Source organism: Pinus tabuliformis, chromosome X (genome assembly GCF_031772625.1).
Source record: "Pinus tabuliformis cultivar Carrire ecotype Pingquan chromosome X, CPIR1, whole genome shotgun sequence".
In the NCBI taxonomy this organism is placed as follows: Eukaryota; Viridiplantae; Streptophyta; class Pinopsida; order Pinales; family Pinaceae; genus Pinus; species Pinus tabuliformis.
The window spans coordinates 1,358,236,363-1,358,255,402 of NC_142308.1; the positions used below are offsets into that span (position 1 = coordinate 1,358,236,363).

General features: G+C 38.6%; 2 protein-coding genes and 2 pseudogenes across 3 annotated transcripts in view; 3 read left to right on the top strand and 1 right to left on the bottom strand.

Annotated features, from left to right (window-relative positions):
• The window catches only part of LOC149145134 (sugar transport protein 7-like), a 42,789-nt gene extending 42,656 nt beyond the window's left edge, over nt 1-133 (top strand). The window contains exon 4 of the mRNA XM_089448090.1: nt 5-133. Within this exon, the coding sequence (XP_089304216.1) occupies nt 5-22 (18 nt within the window). The 3' untranslated portion in view covers nt 23-133. The remainder of the gene's footprint in view (nt 1-4) is intronic.
• LOC149145138 (sugar transport protein 7 pseudogene) lies at nt 100-1,299 on the top strand (annotated as a pseudogene).
• Nucleotides 1,086-19,040, top strand: part of LOC149145139 (sugar transport protein 7-like) — a 35,920-nt gene continuing 17,965 nt past the window's right edge. The window contains exon 1 of one of the 2 annotated variants that reach the window (XM_089448086.1): nt 1,086-1,224. Coding sequence is in view for 1 of the 2 variants with exons in the window: in XM_089448082.1 (XP_089304208.1) it covers nt 3,244-3,562 (319 nt within the window). In the remaining variant the exon portion in view is untranslated. Of the gene's footprint in view, nt 1,225-2,984; nt 3,563-19,040 lie in introns of those variants that run through there. The other variant, XM_089448082.1, reaches the window with a different exon arrangement.
• On the bottom strand, nt 1,233-4,669 carry LOC149145140 (sugar carrier protein A-like; annotated as a pseudogene).

Consider the following 19,040-nt stretch of genomic DNA (forward strand, 5'->3'; position numbering starts at 1 on the left):
ACAGATTGCCATGACTCGATGAGAAGATAACGATTAATGGAGTTGCAGCCGAGGGTTGAATTCTGAATTATGTTTTGAATTTTAGGCGGAGTGACATCCATGGACGATTTTCTCCAGAAATTCTTCCCGGCAGTGTACCACAGGAAGCATTATGAAAATGACCATGATAGCGATTACTGCAAATACAACAACCAAAGCCTGGCTATGTTCACCTCATCCCTCTACATTGCAGGTCTGGTTGCTTCGGTGGGCGCGTCTCACGTAACGAGGAGATATGGGCGCAAGGCCAGTATTGTAAGCGGAGGCATCTGTTTTCTTGTGGGTGCAGCTCTCAACGCCGGCGCCATCAGCTTAGGCATGCTCATTATTGGGCGCATAATGCTTGGAGTGGGCATAGGCTTCGCAAATCAGGTTGGCTTGTATGGGTTGTGGGCTCAATGATTTCGAAAGAGTTTCTCCAAGATATATTGATAAAAGCACGCATTACTAAAGCTTTAGACATTTGGCTTTGAATTGGAGTGATTTGAGTTACAGAGTTTTTTGTTTAGATATGAATGTCTTGGGTTTACAGAGCTTTTTGTTTGAATTTGTGTCAAGGCTGTTCCTCTGTACCTCTCAGAGTTAGCTCCACCAAAATTCCGCGGAGGGCTTAATATAATGTTCCAGTTGGCCACAACACTCGGGATCTTCACAGCAAATATGGTTAATTATGGGACTCAGCACATAAAAACTTGGGGATGGCGTCTCTCTCTGGGCTTGGCTGCAGGTCCTGCACTTTTGATGACTGTTGGAGGAATGTTCCTTCCTGATACCCCCAACAGTCTGATAGAACGTGGTCATCTGGAGAAAGGCAGAGCTGTCCTGGAGAAGATCAGGGGCACTAGGAATGTAGAAGCAGAGTATGAGGATATGGTCGATGCAGCCGCACTGGCTAAATCCATCAGGCATCCATTCAGGAATATTTTAGAGAGGAGGAATCGGCCACAGCTTGTGATGGCCATCTGTATGCCCATGTTTCAGATATTGACTGGAATCAATTCAATATTGTTCTATGCCCCTGTCCTTTTCGGCAGTTTGGGCTTTGGTGCAAATGCTTCCCTCTACTCGTCTGTCATGACTGGAGCTGTTCTTGTAGCTTCAACCCTTGTATCTATTGCCACTGTTGACAGGTGGGGGCGCAGAGCCCTGCCACTTAGTGGGGGTATTCAGATGATAGTCTGTAAGGTAAGACTAGAACACACAGAGGTAGTCTCTGTTCTGTTTTTCACAGCATTTCATGTTTCCTGTTTTTACAAATGACAGTATATATCTTAGACCTGGTAGTTGAGCTGCCAAAGCTCAAGAATCATGACCCATGTTCTAACCATGGATTGGGAGGTCCCCACCAGACAGGGAATACCAGTTCCTATCCATTTTCTGATATTTCCTGTTCCTCAAATCTAGAAACTGAATGGAAGTGATGATCTCTTATCGATTATTAGGGTCAGAAAAGTTTTAAACCATGGGAATTGCATTGGTCTCTTACTTTTACACCAGCTAAACAAAGCCCCAGATAACATGCTTTCTTTTTTATTTGAGTTTTCTGCAACCATGGTAGCTCTCCATGCCCGAGTCCTTTTGTGACCTGTCTCGCTTACATTTCCAGAGCTCAATAGGAAACCAGAGTTCTTGCCCGCAGAAGCTGAGTTAGGTGAGAACGGAGCTTGAACAAACATGCTTCAATTATCTTGATGAATGCCTTTATTCACCACAGAAGTCCCTATTACTTCTGAAATGGAATTGTTACAGAAATTCCTGTTAATTTATGGAAAAAACTTGGATATAAATTCTCCAATTAAATTAGAAATTTACTTAGCCAGTGTGATTCAAAATTGGGGGGAGGCATTACATTGTGCCAACCACAGATATGGGATATTTAAAATTGGGTGGAGGGGATAATATCGATATAGGATCTAAAATTGGCTAGAGGGGATAACATCTCATTGTATCAGCAACCACTCAGATGTCCAAAATGAGATGAATGGTAAGTTTGTAACCCCATCTTCTAAATAGCTTGGAAAATCCGAGTCCAAAATGAGATGAATTGTAAGTTTGTAACCCCATTTTCTAAGTAGCTTGGAAGGAGAGATTTTATAGTCAGTCCAAGTTTCAACAAGACACCCGAATCTGTTTCTCGAGTTTTTAAATTTAAATCCCTTCTTTAATCTGGGAAACTGACTGCACTGCAAAAACGAAGTTGACCATATTTTCATTTGATCCCGAAAGAATTAGTAGCAGATTATAGAGATTTGAATTAGTCTTTCTTGCTTTTGACATGCTTGAAAACAAGAAGCAACAAAATTAAAAAAGGCCCGTCGTCTCTCAGTTTTGCTCTTACCTGACATGATATCATTAGAATACAACCACCGAAAAACAAGTGTCTATGGCTCCACCTGTCAACAGTTGCAATTGATACCAAGGTGGAAAGTACAACAACAGCTGCGGTCAAAACAGAGGAATACAAGGAAGCATTTGAACCAAACTGCCGAAAATAACAAGGGCATAAAACAATGTGGAATTGATTCCAGTCAAGATATGAAGCATGGCAGGGAGATGGCCATCACTAGCTGTGGTTGATTCCTCCTCTCCAAAATATTCTTGAATTGATGTTCAATGGTGTTAGCCAATGCACTTGCATCCAGCATATCCTCATACTCTGTATCTACATGCTTGGTGCCCCTAGTCTTCTCCAGGATAGCGCGACCTTTCTCTAGATGCCCGCATTCTATCAGACTGTTGGGAGTCTCAGGAAGGAGGATCCCTCCAATTGTCATCAAAAGAGCAGGAATTGAAGCCAAACCCAGGGAAAGATGCCATCTCCACGATGTTATGTCCTGAGTACCGTAATTAACCATATTTGCTATGAAAATCCCAAGTGTTGTGGCGAACTGGAACAACATATTAAGTCCTCCACGGAGTTTTGGAGGAGCCAGTGTTACATATTAAGTCCTCCACGGAGTTTTGGAGGAGCCAGTTCTAAGAGGTACAGGGGAACGACCTTGACACAAAATCAAACAAAAAAAATTGTTAACCAATTCGTTCAAATTCCAACCAAAAACTTTGTAAACCGAAGCCCTCGTGTCCAAACTACCAAAAAAGTCTCCAAACCCTAGTAATTCAGATTAAAGGGCCTGCAAACCCAATTCGTTCAAAGTCAAACATAAGCTTTGTAACCAAGTCATTATAAGTGGAATTTACATTGCTATGACAAATGACCTCCATTACTCCTTATTTTGGAACGGTGGCAAAGGAACAAGTAACAAGGCAGAGGCAATGGCCCTACATGGTCTACTTTTATTCTGCACTTTCATGGATATAGAGCCTATTAAGGTATACGGGGACTCAAAAATTATTATAGAACATGTGAAAGGCATACATGCAATTCAGACCGACAGCCTCACTGGATGGTTCGCAAGGATAGCAGCTCTATGGAAGCCGGCGACATTCCCTATCACTCATATAAGGGGCAAACAAAATGGACAAGCAGATATTTTGTCAAAGAAAGGATTACATTCGCCTCACGGTAAGTGGCACCTGTTTATCACTTCTGTCCCCTGTACATATGACATACAGCCCTTCACAATCCCAGGAATATGAAGTCAACATGTACAGGTATACAATTACAGTCATATATCTGAAAATATCTCAATCTGCTGGCTTTTTATATATTCTGGAAAGTTATAGATTTTGTTCTGATCTTTCGATAATAAGATCCCAAAAATTTTTGTAATGTATTAAGGAAAGATAGCTCCAGATGCTAGCTAGAAATTTTACCTTCTCCCAGAACAGATGCCCGCTCTTTTGTATACAAATCTGTTTATATTGAACATAATATAATCAATACTGCTTTTTCTTTTGAAAAAAAAAAGTCATTATAAGTTGAATTAAAAATTATGTAATCCCAAGTCATTGAATTCCATAGAAATAACTGTTAAAGCCAAAAGACTTTGACCGTTGGTTACCCACAATTTTTTCAGTGAAGAAAACCGCTTTCAAAATCCCCAAAATCGATACAAGCCTACTTGATTTCCAAAGCCAATTCCGACTCCAAGCATAACATGCATAATAATAAGCATGGCCAAATTCACAACACTGACATTTGGAGATGCACCTATGATAAAACTGATACCTTCACTGATAATACTGACCCTGCACCCATATTTCCTAGTCACGGGACACACAAACAACGAAGCAACGAGGCCTGCAATGTAGAGGGACGAGGTGAACATGGCCAGACCCTAGTTGCTGTACTTGGAATAATCACTTTTGTGGTTTATTGCGATAGAGTAGAGCGAAGAATTTCTCAAGAAATGGATCCATGGATGTCACCCCACTTGTTATTCACAACACCACATAATTCAATAAATTCATTGAAGTAGATAGGCTTCAATTATTGTCTTCTTATCATTATCAATTCATAGCATTATTTTCCAACTCAAAATATAAATTGAAACTGATTTTTTTTTAAACATTGGTCACAAATACCAGATATGTCGATATCATAGCCAAATATGGAACCCCCAATAGCACCAATAATGCATGCAACAACAACATAGAACGTTACTCGGCCCTGGTATTGTTGTGCCCTTCTTCATGACACTCCCACTACATGCAGAGAACCACCTGCCATCCTCTACAGAATCAACCCAGGCGGAAATGGGTTCTAGGAATATACAGGCTCAAAAGTGGGATATGAATCCTAGTGTGTAAATTCAGCATCTCATGTATAGGAAATCCTACATTTAGTAGTGGACCTAAGTGGTGGTGACTAATGTTATCAGCGCTGCTACTTGTCTCCCTTTCAAAACCATGGACAATAAAAGCTTGAATGGGATAGTTTCCTCTTCTAGACTTAGCAGAGGTACCCTTATTAGGCAAGTCGACATTACTAGATTTCCAATTTGCTATCAACGTTATGTGTCAAGTAAACCAGTTAACCCAACAAGATCAATCACAACAGCCATAGTTCCATAATGGATAGAGAGGCATATAAATCAGAAAGGTTGTGTGAATGGATAAATTATCCATGCACTAAACATGTCGCGGTCGGCCCGGCTAGAGTACATTAACTCACATGTATGACCTTGTTGTAGCTTTTTCTATCACCTGTCGCGCAATTGCTTCAAAACATATAGAAGCCTCCTAGAGATAGCCTCTGGGTTGAAACCAGACTAGTGCCTAAGGCATCCGAGAGGAGTGCTTTTGAAGATTATCTAAGGGATTTCTGCTGCATTACATATGTCACATAATTTGGAAATATATAATTCATGGGATTGGTTCAATAGTCCTTCATCAAGGTAAACTCAAGCAAATACATAGATCTAAATACTCAGGGGGTAAATATGGCTAATTTGAAAGAGAAATGTCTTGGTTCTAGTCGCTGACACACAACAATAGGTAACTTAATATTGGCGTTGTACTAAAAATGAAGATGGGGAATGAAATGAGGGAATTCGATGCAAAGGGTTGGCTACAACACAGAATCCTAAGTAACAAGTTCCAGCAGAAGTATGGAAGAATGAAGGGGTGAAAATGCGTAAATTGAGGAGTGCAAATTAAGGTCTCATGCTCTATGCCTCATGGACACATTTATCACCAAACAACAACTAGTAAATCTGTGCACACATAGGTACTATAAGCTATAAACTAACACAAGTAAATTTGTCATTTCCACAGGTATTGTTCACTACTTAGCACCATAGATACATCCATCAATCAGAGTGAAACCGATAGCTTCATTACACAATTTTAGAAGAGGAAAGACATATGTGAAATGATATACAGAGGGGAAAACATACTGCGCATTGCTCTGATTGGAATCAACAAAAAATTTCATTAATCCTTCAAGATGGCATCCAAATCACTGGTCCATTTAGATTCAACAATTGAATCGCTCAAGTCACTCATGAACAGGGAAAATAGAACGAATGTGGAAACACAGAAATTGAGCCTCTTGGATGCAGAATTCAGGAACCTCTCTTAAGTGTTTCTTCCCTCTATTTATAAGGAGAGGGGAAGCTTTGAACAACAGTTACAAAATATCTCAGTCGAGCTTCGACTATCTAATCGACTAGTTGTATCAACGTGCGAAGGTATGCTGCTGAAATCATTGCAATCAGATTTGATTTCGTTCTTTAAAATGCAGAAATTACAGAATAAAAGAAAAAGGAAAACTGAATGATGATTTGAGGAAAATATATCCACACCATTCTTGTTATGGCCTCTGATTATTCCAGATCTCTGCCACAATGTTCCTCTTCAATCACTCCGTCGGTTCACATGTCGCTTTCGCCTTAACAACTTGAATCTCTCGCTTTCTAGAGCCGAGAGCAATCCACTGTAGTTTCTTTTCACAGAGCAGAAGTGGAGATTGACCTGGCAGTATTTCATTGCCTAACTGCGTGGAGCTCCATGCTGAGAAATTACTACTCCCTGAGTTCGATACCTCCATTTACCTCGCTAAGACGTGCACGCGAAACAGTAGACTTCATTTCTGCGACCACTGTTGTCCTTGGTTTCTTGTTATAGGGTCTTCCACAGGATTAGACCTTTTCAATCACCAACTCCTTTGCGCCTTCATTCAATATCGCAGCTACCAGCCCATAGGCCCTTAAAGCTCTGTACTTCCTTATAGGAGCGATTCCATATCGCAAACTTCACGGTGGTGCAATATTATAATATTTTGATTAACGACCTCCGATATGACAAGACCCTTTCTGCTTAACCCTTCCTGCATTTCTCACCATAGGACCATGGGTCATGACCTGTTGCCTAACCTTGAGGCGCTAGAGAGTTTAAATTCCCATCGGGGGCCATTCTCCTTTTGTTAACTGCTTAGCACCCAAGGTTCTTTAACTTCTTATAGACCATGCGCTAGACAAATGTCAGAGCCCCTCTCATCGGAGGTTTCCAATCAAGCAAATAAATTTGGAGTTGCGATATTCTGATATGTCGATAACACTTGGTGCTCAGCGCCTGCCTTTATGCCTTTTTTTCTTTAAGTCCTTGTGACTGTGGTGCCAGCCTATTATCAGCCCCCTTATTAGAAGTTTCCAATTGAAAACTGTTATAAAGTGTTGACATCCTTAACCTATGATATGACGTTATCACTTCCATGTGGCACCTCATGAGTGGTGACACATGTCACCCAGATCTGTCCCCTTAGGCCCCCTCAAAATGCCAAAAATGCCTACCATGTGTCTTGTCGTACCGCCACGTCAGATGTCACTTTCGCTTTATTGGAACCAATCCTATGTCTCCATGTGTCTGGCTAGAGGAGAGAGAAAAAGGCCCACTCACCTTTGGTTTTACGATTAAATCCCTTGGTAATATTTTTCGGCGCTCCCCGGTGGTTTTTAATGCTATCATAACTTTTCCATGTCGCAAGTTATAAAAAGTTGTCACCTTCAAAAGCTTTGATTCTCCGATTGTCGATTTGTTTGATGCTCCGACGTGTCGATCTCCTCGAAGCTCTGATACTTCCTACTCCGATGGATTGGACCTCCAACATGCGGGACCTCCGATATACCAGGACCTACGATATGCGATCGCCGATATGTGATGCTCTATTGTTGCAATGTGGTGGTATGTTTGACCTCCGATATGCGATTGACGATATCTATGATGTTGTGATTGTCGATATACCTGATGTCGCTGGACCTCCAATATTGCAATTTTTGATATTCTGATATACCTTCACAAGGCTTCAATCCTTGAAACTTGAGAAGACCATAACTTTTGATCTAGGAGTCCATTTTTGGACTTCTACATATTGTTGGAAAGCTTGTTTAGAGAACTTTCCAATGGAGAGAGTTTGATTTGAGCTTTGAGTCTTTTTGGGGCTTGGAGGATGAATGCAAACTTCTTTGCTCACTTACTCTTTGGGCAATGGAAAACACATTTTGTAGTGAGTGACAACATTGGTTCCATTTGGGGATAGTGCTTTGCTGGAAGGGTGTTGAGAACCTGCAGACTAATAATCTTCACCATTAGGCATGGAGTCAAAAAATATATTGAACCTATAAAACTAGAAAATCTCCATGGAAATTTATCTATTAGGAGTCCTTTCCTCATAATACTGAAATGCAGAAATATAAACTCTAACAACTAGAAATTAAATGCTCAACTAATGAGCTTATTTATATACAAATCCTTCTTAGACATAGGGCTCAATGCACCCAAGTGAGGTCAACCTTCCAATGGTACCAAGTCAGCATTTGGGTGTTGGACCTAATACCTCCATGCTGTTGAAATTTAAAAATCAAAACAAACATGCACCATGAAAAATCTTCAAACAAAAAGTTTGATACATACCCCAGAAATAACCTCTGCTATTGACCAAAGAATGTTGTCATGTAATCGGCTACTGGGTCATAGAACTGACAAGAGAAAATTACAGCTGCCTTATTTTCTTGAAAAGTCTGCTAACCAATATCTTCTTGGTTAGGGCAGCCACAAACACTACTTGGCTCTTTTTATTTTTCATAGATGGGCCTAGAAGGGGGAGTTGACTTCTCTTCTTTGAGAACTTTGAGCTTAAAGCAGTTTGGATCTTAGGACTCCCTCTTTTTTTGAATAAATTGATCTAAAGGCCCCCTCCCCTTGTCAGTTGGCTTAAGATGCTCTTGGAAGGAAGTTCCTTCGTTTTGGTCTTGTCCCCTTGATCTCTTTCTAGATGACCGAAGATCATATTTCTTGTGCAGCTGAGCCAACATGAAATCAATGAACTGCTTGCAATAATCATCAATCTCACCATCGTTTAGCGTTGCATCAAGATCATCCTCCTCTTCTTCATACGTTTTGACTTCTTGTTCTTCATCAGAGAAAGAGGAATACAGGTTCCCCTGAACTTCGTTGGCATCTTGTATTTGCTCCTCTGGATCATATTTTATATATAATGGAGGATGGATGTGGTCTTGTTGTTCTTTCCTCTCCCTTTGCAATATCTATAGGGGAGGCCTTATGTATTGGGGATTTAAACCTCGATTAGTAGCCTGGGAGTTTTGTCATCGAAGGTTTCTATTTTCTAGCTCCAGTTTTATCAGTTTATTTAAGGAGTTCTTTATTAACCTCTCCATCTCCTCCATATTTTCTTGCATGACTTGACAGTGAAGTTGCCAGGTTGTTTACCATAAGATTGAAATAGTGGAGTCACCAAGGTGAGATGTCTTCAACCCACACTTCCCTTGCTCACCCAACAGAGGGAATGTAAAAATTTTCATACCTAGGGAAAAATATTCTAATCTATTCCCCGACAATGGCGCCAGAAATATGTTGTCGTTGTCAGATATTTAAAATAAGATTCAGACAGTGGAGTCGCTAGGGTGAGAGATCTTAAATCCACATTTCCCTTTCTAACCTGACTGAGGGAATGTAAAAAACTGGGATTACCTAGGGAAAAGTATTTCAAATTCGTCCCCGGCAACGGCACCAAAAAGATGTTGTAGCTTTTTCTATCACATGTCACACAATTGCTGCAAAAGATGTAGAAGGCTCTTAGAGACATCCTCTAGATTGAAAGAAGACCAGTGCCTAGGGCATCCGAGAGGAGTGCTTTTGAAGATTATCTGAGGGATTTCTGTTGCACTCCATATGTCACATAATTTGGAAAGATATAATTCAGGGGCTTGGTTCAATATTCCTTCATCAAGGTAAACTCAAGCAAATACATAGATCTAAATACTTAGGGGGTAAATATGGCTAATCTGAAGGATAAATGTCTTGGTTTTGGTGGCTGACACACAACAATAGGAAGCTCAATATTGGCGTTGCAGTAAAAATGAAGAGGAGGAAAGAAAAGAGGGAATTCAATGCAGAGGGTTGGATAGAACACTGAATCCTACGAAATAAGTTCCAACAGAGGTATGTAAGAATGAAGAGGTGAAAACATAGAAATAGTGGAGCGCAAATTAAGGTCTCATGCTCTATGCCTCCTGGACACATTTATCACCAGACAACAATTAGTAAATCCGTGCACACACATGTACTACAGGATATAAACTAACACAAGTAAATATGTCATTTTCACAGGTACTGTTCACTACTTAGCAGCATAGATACATCCATAAATGAGAGTGAAACTGATAGCTTCATTACACAATTTCAAAAGAGGAAAGACATACGTGAAATGATATACACAGGGGAAAACATAATGTGCACTTCTATGATTCGAATCAACAAAATAGTTTCATTAATCCTTCAAGATGGAGTCCAAATCACCAATCCATTTACATTCAATAATTGTATCGCTCAAGTCCCTCAGGAAGGGGAAAATATAACCAATATGGAACCACAAAATTCGAGCCTCTTAGATGCAGAATTCAGGAACCTCTCTTAAGTGTTTCTTCCCTCTATTTATAAGGAGAGGGGAAGATTTAAACAACAGTTACAAAATATCTCAACCGAGCTCCAGTTGTCTAATTGACTCGCTGTCTCGGGATACGAATGTCTGCTGCCCAAGTCATTGCAATCAGATTTGATTATGTTCTTTAAAATGCAGAATTTAAAGAATAAAAGAAAAAGGGAAATTGAATGATGATTTGAGGAAAATATCTCAACACCATTCCTATTATGGCCTTTGATCAGGCCACGTCTCTGCTATAATGTTCCTCTTCAGCGACTCGGTTGGTTCACCTATCGCTTTCACCTTAACAACTTCAATCTGCCACTTTCTAGAGCCGGGAGCGATCAAATGTGATTTCCTGTCACAGAACAGAACTGGAGATTGACCTGACAATATTTCATTGCCTGACAACATGGATCTCCATGCTGAGAAATAACTACTTCTTGAGTCCCATACCTCCATTTACCACGCTGAAGACATGCACGCGAAGCAATAGACTTCATTTTTGTTACCAATGTTTTCCTTGGTTTCTTGTTACAGGGTCTTCCACATGATTAGACATTTTCAATCACCAACTCCTATGTGCCTTCATTAAATATCATTGCTACTGACCCATACACCCTTAAAGCTCTATACTTTCTTATCAGAGTGATTCCATATCGTAGACTTTACAGTGGTGCAGAATTATAATATGTCGATTGCCGACCTCTAATATGACAAGCCCCTTCTGCTTAGCCCTTCTTGCATTTTTCACCATAGGACCATGGGCCATGACCTACTACCCAGCCTTTAGGCATTAAAGCATTTAAACTCCTGCCAGGGGCCATTCTCCCTTTGTTAACTGCTTAGTGCCCGAGGTTCTTTAACTTTTTATAGACCATTTTCTAGGCAAATATCATATCTCCTCTCATCAGAGGTTTCCAATTGGGGAAATAACTTTGGAGTCGTGATATTCTGATACGCCGATAGCTCTAGTGCTCAACCCCTACCTTTACGCCTTTGGTTCTTTAAGTCCTTGCGACCGTGGTGCTAGCCCAATATCAAAACCCCCTTATCAGAAGTTTCCAATTGCAAACTGTTATGAAGTGCCAACATCTTTAACCTTTGATGTGCGACCTACGATATGATGTCATCACTTCCACGTGGCGCCTCATGAGTGGTGATACGTGTCACCCATATTTGCCCCCTTGGGCCCCCTCAAACTGCCAAAACGACTTGCCACGTGTCCTGTCATACTGCCATGTCAAATGCCACTATAGATTTACCGGAACCAATGCTATGTCACCACATGTCCGGCTAGAGGAGAGATAAAAGGGTTTGCTCACCTTGGTTTTTGTGATGAAATCCTTTGTTAATCCTTTTTGGCACTCCTCAACGGTTTTTAACGCTATCAGAACTTTTCCATGTCACAACTTTTAAAAGGTTGTCAGCTTCAAAAGCTCTGATTCTCCGATTTCTAATCTGCTTGACGCTTTGATGTGTCCATCTCCTCCAAGCTCTGATATTGCCTACTCTATTGTATTGGACCTCCGACATGCGGGACCTCCGATATGCGATTGCCTATATGCCAGGACCTCTGATATGCGATCGTCGATATACTGATGCTCTGATGTTGCGGTGCGCTAGTATCTCCGACCTCTAATATGCGATCGCCAATATATCTGATGTTGCGATTGTCAATATGCCTTATGTCACTAGACCTCCAATATTGCGGTCTTCGATATTCTGATATGCCTTCACAAGGCTTCAATCCTTGAAACTTCAGAAGACCATAACTTTTGATTGAGGAGTCCATTTTTGGACTTCCACATATCGTTGGAAAGTTTGTTCATAGAACTTTCCAATGGAGGGGGTCTAATTTGGGTTTTGAGTCCTTTTGGGGCTTAGAAGATGCCTACAAACTTCTCTACTCATTTACTCTTTGGACAGCTGAAAACACATTTTGCAGTAACTGACAACAGACCTGAAGACTTAGTATTTGATTCCTCCTATCCACCCTCTTTCTGCCAAATGTTTTTGATTCACATTGACAACGACTTTACAATAGAAAATAATAGTGCAATTTTCAATGTTAGCTCTTCTCACCATGGAAGAGAGAAAGAGTCATTTTTCAGCGTGAAAAAGAGTGATTTCGATAAAAAATTATATTTGAAATTTTGATCAATTGATTCCTTCATTATATTATATCTCCTCAAATTTTATAAATGATAAATGTTATTAAATATTCAGATATTTTTCTAATATATTATTGTTCAATATTATAGAGGATAAACATTATTTTATATATTTATTAAACATTTAGATTTTAATTAAAAAATTATATCAAACTTTTTAAAATATATATTCTAATCAATTTTATTTTGTATTTTTAAAAATAAAATTTAAGCATAAACAAAATTCCATTTCATCACAAATTGTATTATTAATTAATATCCTAGACGATAAACATGATTAGTCTAGAACTTATTGAACTTTGAAATATTCTTTCGAATGTATCATTCTTTAATATTGTAGATAATAAACATTGTCGTAATTTAACTAGGCTACAAATTTGCTCTGAAAATCATAAAAATTCCGGCAAGATTTTGATAAAATCCGACAGGGATTTTTGTAAATCCAGGTTACAACTGTCAAACTTCAATATTTTGGGTGCCCCGGATTTTTGTAAATCCAGGTTATAGCTGTCAAACTTCAAGATTTTGGGTTGCCCATAAATATGATTCAAACAGTGCTACTGCGAGATTTCTTGAATTTTTTTTGGCTGGAATCCAGCCACTTTTGACTGTCTAGGCAATTCCTCCACCTCGGTGGATGACACCATAAACATTGTTTCTATATAAGCTTATTGTATATTTAAATATTTTTTAAATGTATCATCGTTTAATGATGATAAAATTTGTTTCGATATGAGATGCTTTTTAATACATTTATTAAATATAATAAAATTAAAATTATTAAACAATTTTTTATTATATTGAATTTGTGTTTTTAATAAAGATTACATATAATGTTTTATTTTTCAATTTGAAATTAAATTTAAAAGGATTTTCTGGTATAGTTTTGTTTTTGGGGTGGCAGGAGCTGGAGGGGTTACTCTCAAAGTCGATGGGAAAATTGAAATTGACTACAGTTTGGGGTTAGCAAATAATGCAATGGAAGCATATGAATTACTGCAAAGGCTCCTTATGAGCAAATAAGTAAACATCAAAGATTTGGTGGTGTTAGGAGATTCACAGTTGGTTATCCATCACCTTGTTCATGGATCTTTTCCCAAGGATTGCAAGTTGTGAAGCATTATTGATTGAATCAAGAATTTGAAACTAGCCTTCTCTACTATTAGCTTCTTTCAGGTTTCAAAAATAAATAACTCTTGTCAGATGATCCCACCAATAAAGGTGTAAAATTGGGCATAGGAGTCTTAATGAGAAATGTTATTCCTTCCCTCACAACTATTCCTTAACAATCGACCTTCTATGCAATGTAAAATATGTCTGTATCTACAGGTCTTTTGGAGAATTTACACCTCCAAGACCATGTATCCTTTAGGATAGTAATACGACTAATATATTTTGAGAATAAAGTCCACCCTAAAGTTACATTTATAGCTGGCCTCGAAGGATTATTATTGTACTCACTTGCTATATAGTCTGTGACCTAGGCATGGATTTTGATTTAATACAATATTCTCATTAGGGATATATATATATGTGTGTGTGTGTGTGTGCGCGTGTGTTTGTTTGTTTTTGATAACAATAGTTTCAAGGAAGTGTCTTTATACAATTATTTAGGAATTGATATGCATATTAAATTGAATTGGAACTATATCATTGAGAAAATGATAAATGAAGAGTCAAAAGCTTATTATTGAGTTGAAAGAAAATGCAAATTAGCAAACATTTAATTATGAGAGAAGAAAAAATATCCTCTCAGAGACTCTCATCACTCATGATATCTTATATAGATGTAAAGTTTTTGTATGCAATATGACTCGTAAACTGTCTTGGATATTCCACTGGACAATTCATCACAACAGATCTTAAAAAAATAAAAAATCTATGCTAATACAATTTCATTTCTCTTTAGATTTATAGATCTATAGATTATTGTTAAGAGTGTATGCACGCAAATTAAAATTATTCGGAAAAATAAAGAACAATGTAATAAAAGATGACACACACACACACACACACACACACATTTGACACAAGATATGACCTGGGAATCCGTTTCAATATAAAAAAAACCCAGCTGGAAGGTGAGGCTTCTTTGTTCTCTTTCTTTGAGTAGAAAATGTCTACAAGTACAAAGAAGTATGGCCTGTGGCATGTGGGCTACTACAATGCACAAATCCTCTCTATGTGCTCTACCTTTTTTCCATCTTAGTTATTTTTTCTCAGCTATGGAACAAATGCACTCGAAATAATGGAACCCATATTCCTCTTAGTGGCTTGGTTATAACGCAACTCGATAGCCTACTATTCGTTAGGTTTGATTGCCTCAACTCTTAACTAGAGTTACAATATAGAATCTTCTAGAGTCTTCTACATCAAAATCACATGGCTAGCCCCTTTTTTTTATAAATAACGGGAGTTGACATGGCATCCTCTCAAAGTATGGTGGTGAAAACATGAAGGTCAACTTTTGAGTGACATAACTTTCACATACAGACTCTAATTGACATGATTCTTGCATTGTTGGAAAATCATGTGTGTAAAATATGAAAAAAAGGTGTGGTGCTAAAGAGGAAAAGTTTTACCCCAAAAAATGTCATTTGATGCCCGAAAATTCTCTCGGAAGGTTTCAAACCCCAATTTTCCAAATAGGGCCCCACTTGTAAAAAAATTCCCATGAACTAATTCCTCCACTTTTTCCTCTATGAAATCATTAAGATGGATGACAAGAAATATAATGATCTAATTTGGATCACACCTCCCCATTTTCAGAGGCTTTTGGTTGCCAAAAGCTTCTATTGAATGAGGTAAGGAAATTTGTCCTCCACCTTTTCTCGAGTGTATAATTTATCTTTGTTTGGAAGTTGTCCTTTCAACCCAATCTACTAAAGTTCATGCTCTCTTGTCTTCTAGTTTTGTACCTCTTTTTCAAAACTATATCTTTTGTTAACACTGCCTAAGCATTTACTGACAAATCTACCATACAAGGTAGGACCTATTCCTCTTCTTGATCTACCATGGAAGGGTCATATATTTTTATATTCTCTACATTCACAACAGAGTAAATGCACATATATGGTGGTAAACTAAGTTGATAAGCATTATCACCGACCTTTTCTATTATCTCGAAGGGACCATACTACTGAGCCTTGATTTTCTTACTAGGCTCTTGTAGCCTCTCCTTGTTCAGCTATAACCATACACTATCTTCCACCTTGAACAATTTCTTTGTTCTATGCCAATCATGCATGGCCTTATATACCTCTCGTGACTTTTTTAGTGTCTCTTATACCTATATATGTATCTACCTAATCTTCTTTATAATTTTTTCATCCCTCAAGGTGTATCCTATAAGATCTTCCCTCACTCCTACTTAATGCCCATATGTAATGTCTAAAGGTGAAAGAAACAAATATCCAAAACAAGTTTAAAATGGGGAATGTCTAATAGAAGTGTGGACTACTTTATTGTAAGAATGTTCCATATATACCATATTTTGATCCCAAGTATTTGGATGCTTTTGGTTGTATCCCCTCAAAACTTGCACCAAAATCCTATTGACTACTTATGTCTTCCCATCTATTTGCGAATATAATGTTGCAAATCTCTTCAACTTTTTGTCCACATTCTCCCACAATGTAATCCATAATGCACATAGAAATTTTATGTCCCTATTTGAAATGATGTTCCTTGGTATCCCAAAGTGCACCCAAACATGTCCAAAGAACAATATTTACTGCTTCTTTCCCACTGATGGTCTTTTTACAGCATTAGAAAACACATCTTACTAAACCTATCAACTACCACGAACATGTAGCCATGTCGCTTACTAGTTGTTGGTAAACCTCCCACAAAGTCCATGGAAATGTTTTCCCAAGGATGAGTGGGTACATGTAAGGGATGATATACACCATGTTTCATGTTTCTAGGATTGTTTGTACAACAAAGCATGTGCATCCTCTTATGAACATATCTACCTACTCTTGCATCTTGGGCTAATACACATTCCTTTGCAAGTTGGCAATGGTCTTCCCTACACCAAAGTGCCCTACAACCTTGGAGGTGTGAGATTCTCTAATCAACTGAAATCGCTCGCCTTTAAGAACACATAGCTTATCCAACCTATAGAGTAACCCATCCTGGAGATGGTATTCAACGGTGTTGTCACCATCATGCACATGCCTATGACTTTGAAACTTTTGAAATACCTCCTTTAAGTCCTCATCCTTTGAATATGCCTCCTTGTGTCCATCATGGGTGAATGGCTCCATGTGCATAAGAGTCTCCAACGCTGTGATATTTGATGTGGGTGGCCTTGAAAGCATGTTTACCAACTTGTTCGTGTTTCCATTCTTATACTTGATCACTAAATGGAATTGTTGTAGAAACCCCATCGAATTGTAATTCCTGGTCTATTGTAGCTTACTCTAGGCCTACAGGTACTGTAGTGGCTGGTGGCCTATCTGTATTATTTTCTCCTTTCCTATTAGATAGTGCTTCCACTTCTTCACATCTTGCACTCGGGCATAGAGTTCCTTGTCATAAGTAGGGTAGTAAAGAGTTTCCCCATGAAATACTTTAGAATGGTAGCATACAAGCCTTCCTCCCATAACATGCCCACTCACATTTTTTTCCACTTCAAAAGGTTGCTACAATTTTGGTAATGCTAGAACGCGTGCTTGATTGATCTTCTTCTTTATCTCCTCGAAGGCACTCTGCTGACCCTTTCCGCACTTGAAACTCTTACCACTTGTTGTTATGGTGTGGAATAATGTTGCTACCACTGAAAATGAGGCTATGCATTTCCTCAGGTACAATTTTTCCCTAAAGAAACTCCTAACCTCAGAAACATTAGTAGGAATTGACCATTTCATGATGGCCTCCATCTTGGAGGGATCTATCTTCATCTCTCATCCACCTATCACACACCCTAGATACACTAAAGACTATTATGAAAACTCACACTTCTTAAGATTTGCTAGAAGCTGCTGATTCTTTAATGTCTCCAACATCTGTGTTAAATGTGATATGTGCTCCTCCCAGGTAGCATTGTATACCACTATATCATCTAAATAGGAAATAATAAATGAATCTATAAAAGGGCACAATACATCATTCATTAATCTTATAAATGCAATTGGTGCATTACATAGGCCAAAGGGCATGACTAACAACTCATACAAACCTTGCCTGTTTTTAAGGAAGTCTTCCAGGTATTTTATTCTTTGACTTGAACCAGTTGATATCCAGACTTTAAGTCCAACTTGGTGAAGTATTTTTCTTGCTACAACTGACCCAGTAGATCATCTATCCTTGCCAGGGGATACTCATTCTTTAGTGTGATTTTTTTCAATGCCATGTAATCTGTACACATCCTCCAAGTCCCATCCTTCTTTGGCACAATTATAATGGGTCACCCACATGGTGATGTACTTGGTCGAATGAAACCCAGTTCAATAGTTGTTGCAACTTGTTTATTCACCTCACTTAGTTCTATGACAAACTTCCTGTGCAACCCAACGTTTGGAAATTGGGAGTCCAGTAAAAGGCATATCTCGTGCTCCGCTTCCCCCTTAGGTGGTAGTCCTTTAGGCTCTCAAAACACATCCTTGTATGCCCATAGTAACTCTTCCAAGTATTGTTTCTATTTCTTAGTACACCCCTTCAGGGATGCCTTACCTCTTACTAAATTTTCTACAGATTGATTTTCTCTTAAAAAAATAAACATACTTCTTGCTAAAACTGATCAATTTCTTGGCTTGGTTAGCACTTACTAGTGAAATTTTAGATTTTTCTTTTTCACATTGATGGTGAACAATTTTCCATCCTTCACGAGTTGATATTGTTTGCCTCTTTGCATGAATATTGCATCTCACATGTACATGTAGGGACTCCCTAAAAGCACAACTCTGCATACATCAAGGGGAACCACATCTAGTTCTACTTCATCAATAAAATGAACACTGATGGAAAATCTAATTTTGTTTTGTTATCTTTAGCTATGAATCCTTATTTACCCATACTGGTGGATATGGGCTTGGATGATCATGAACTTCAATTTCTTGAACAAATTTGTTGCAATTATACTTGCATGCGATCTTGATTCAAACAAAGCATCAATATTGGCCTTCTTGACTTATATCTTTATATGAAAGAGTTTGGTCATTTATTTCTTGTCCTATTGCTGAAGGCTACTTAGATTCACCTCCTTCTAAATTTAAGTATAGAGAATCTTATCATCCACGTCTGATCTGCTTCAACTTGGTTGCTCGAAACAGTGGCCATGCGATTCTTCTTCTTATTGTCCTTGTTTTTGTTCTTCAGGTTAAGCTCTGGATGCAACTTCTAACACTTGTCCTCTGTATGGTCGTCAATATCACACTAATTGTAGTGGTTGATAGGATATTTTCACTGATGTGCAATGTATGTCATATTTTTCTCTTTTCCCCTTTCTGCTTCTTCTTCCCCTCCTTAGAAGTGCCATGTTT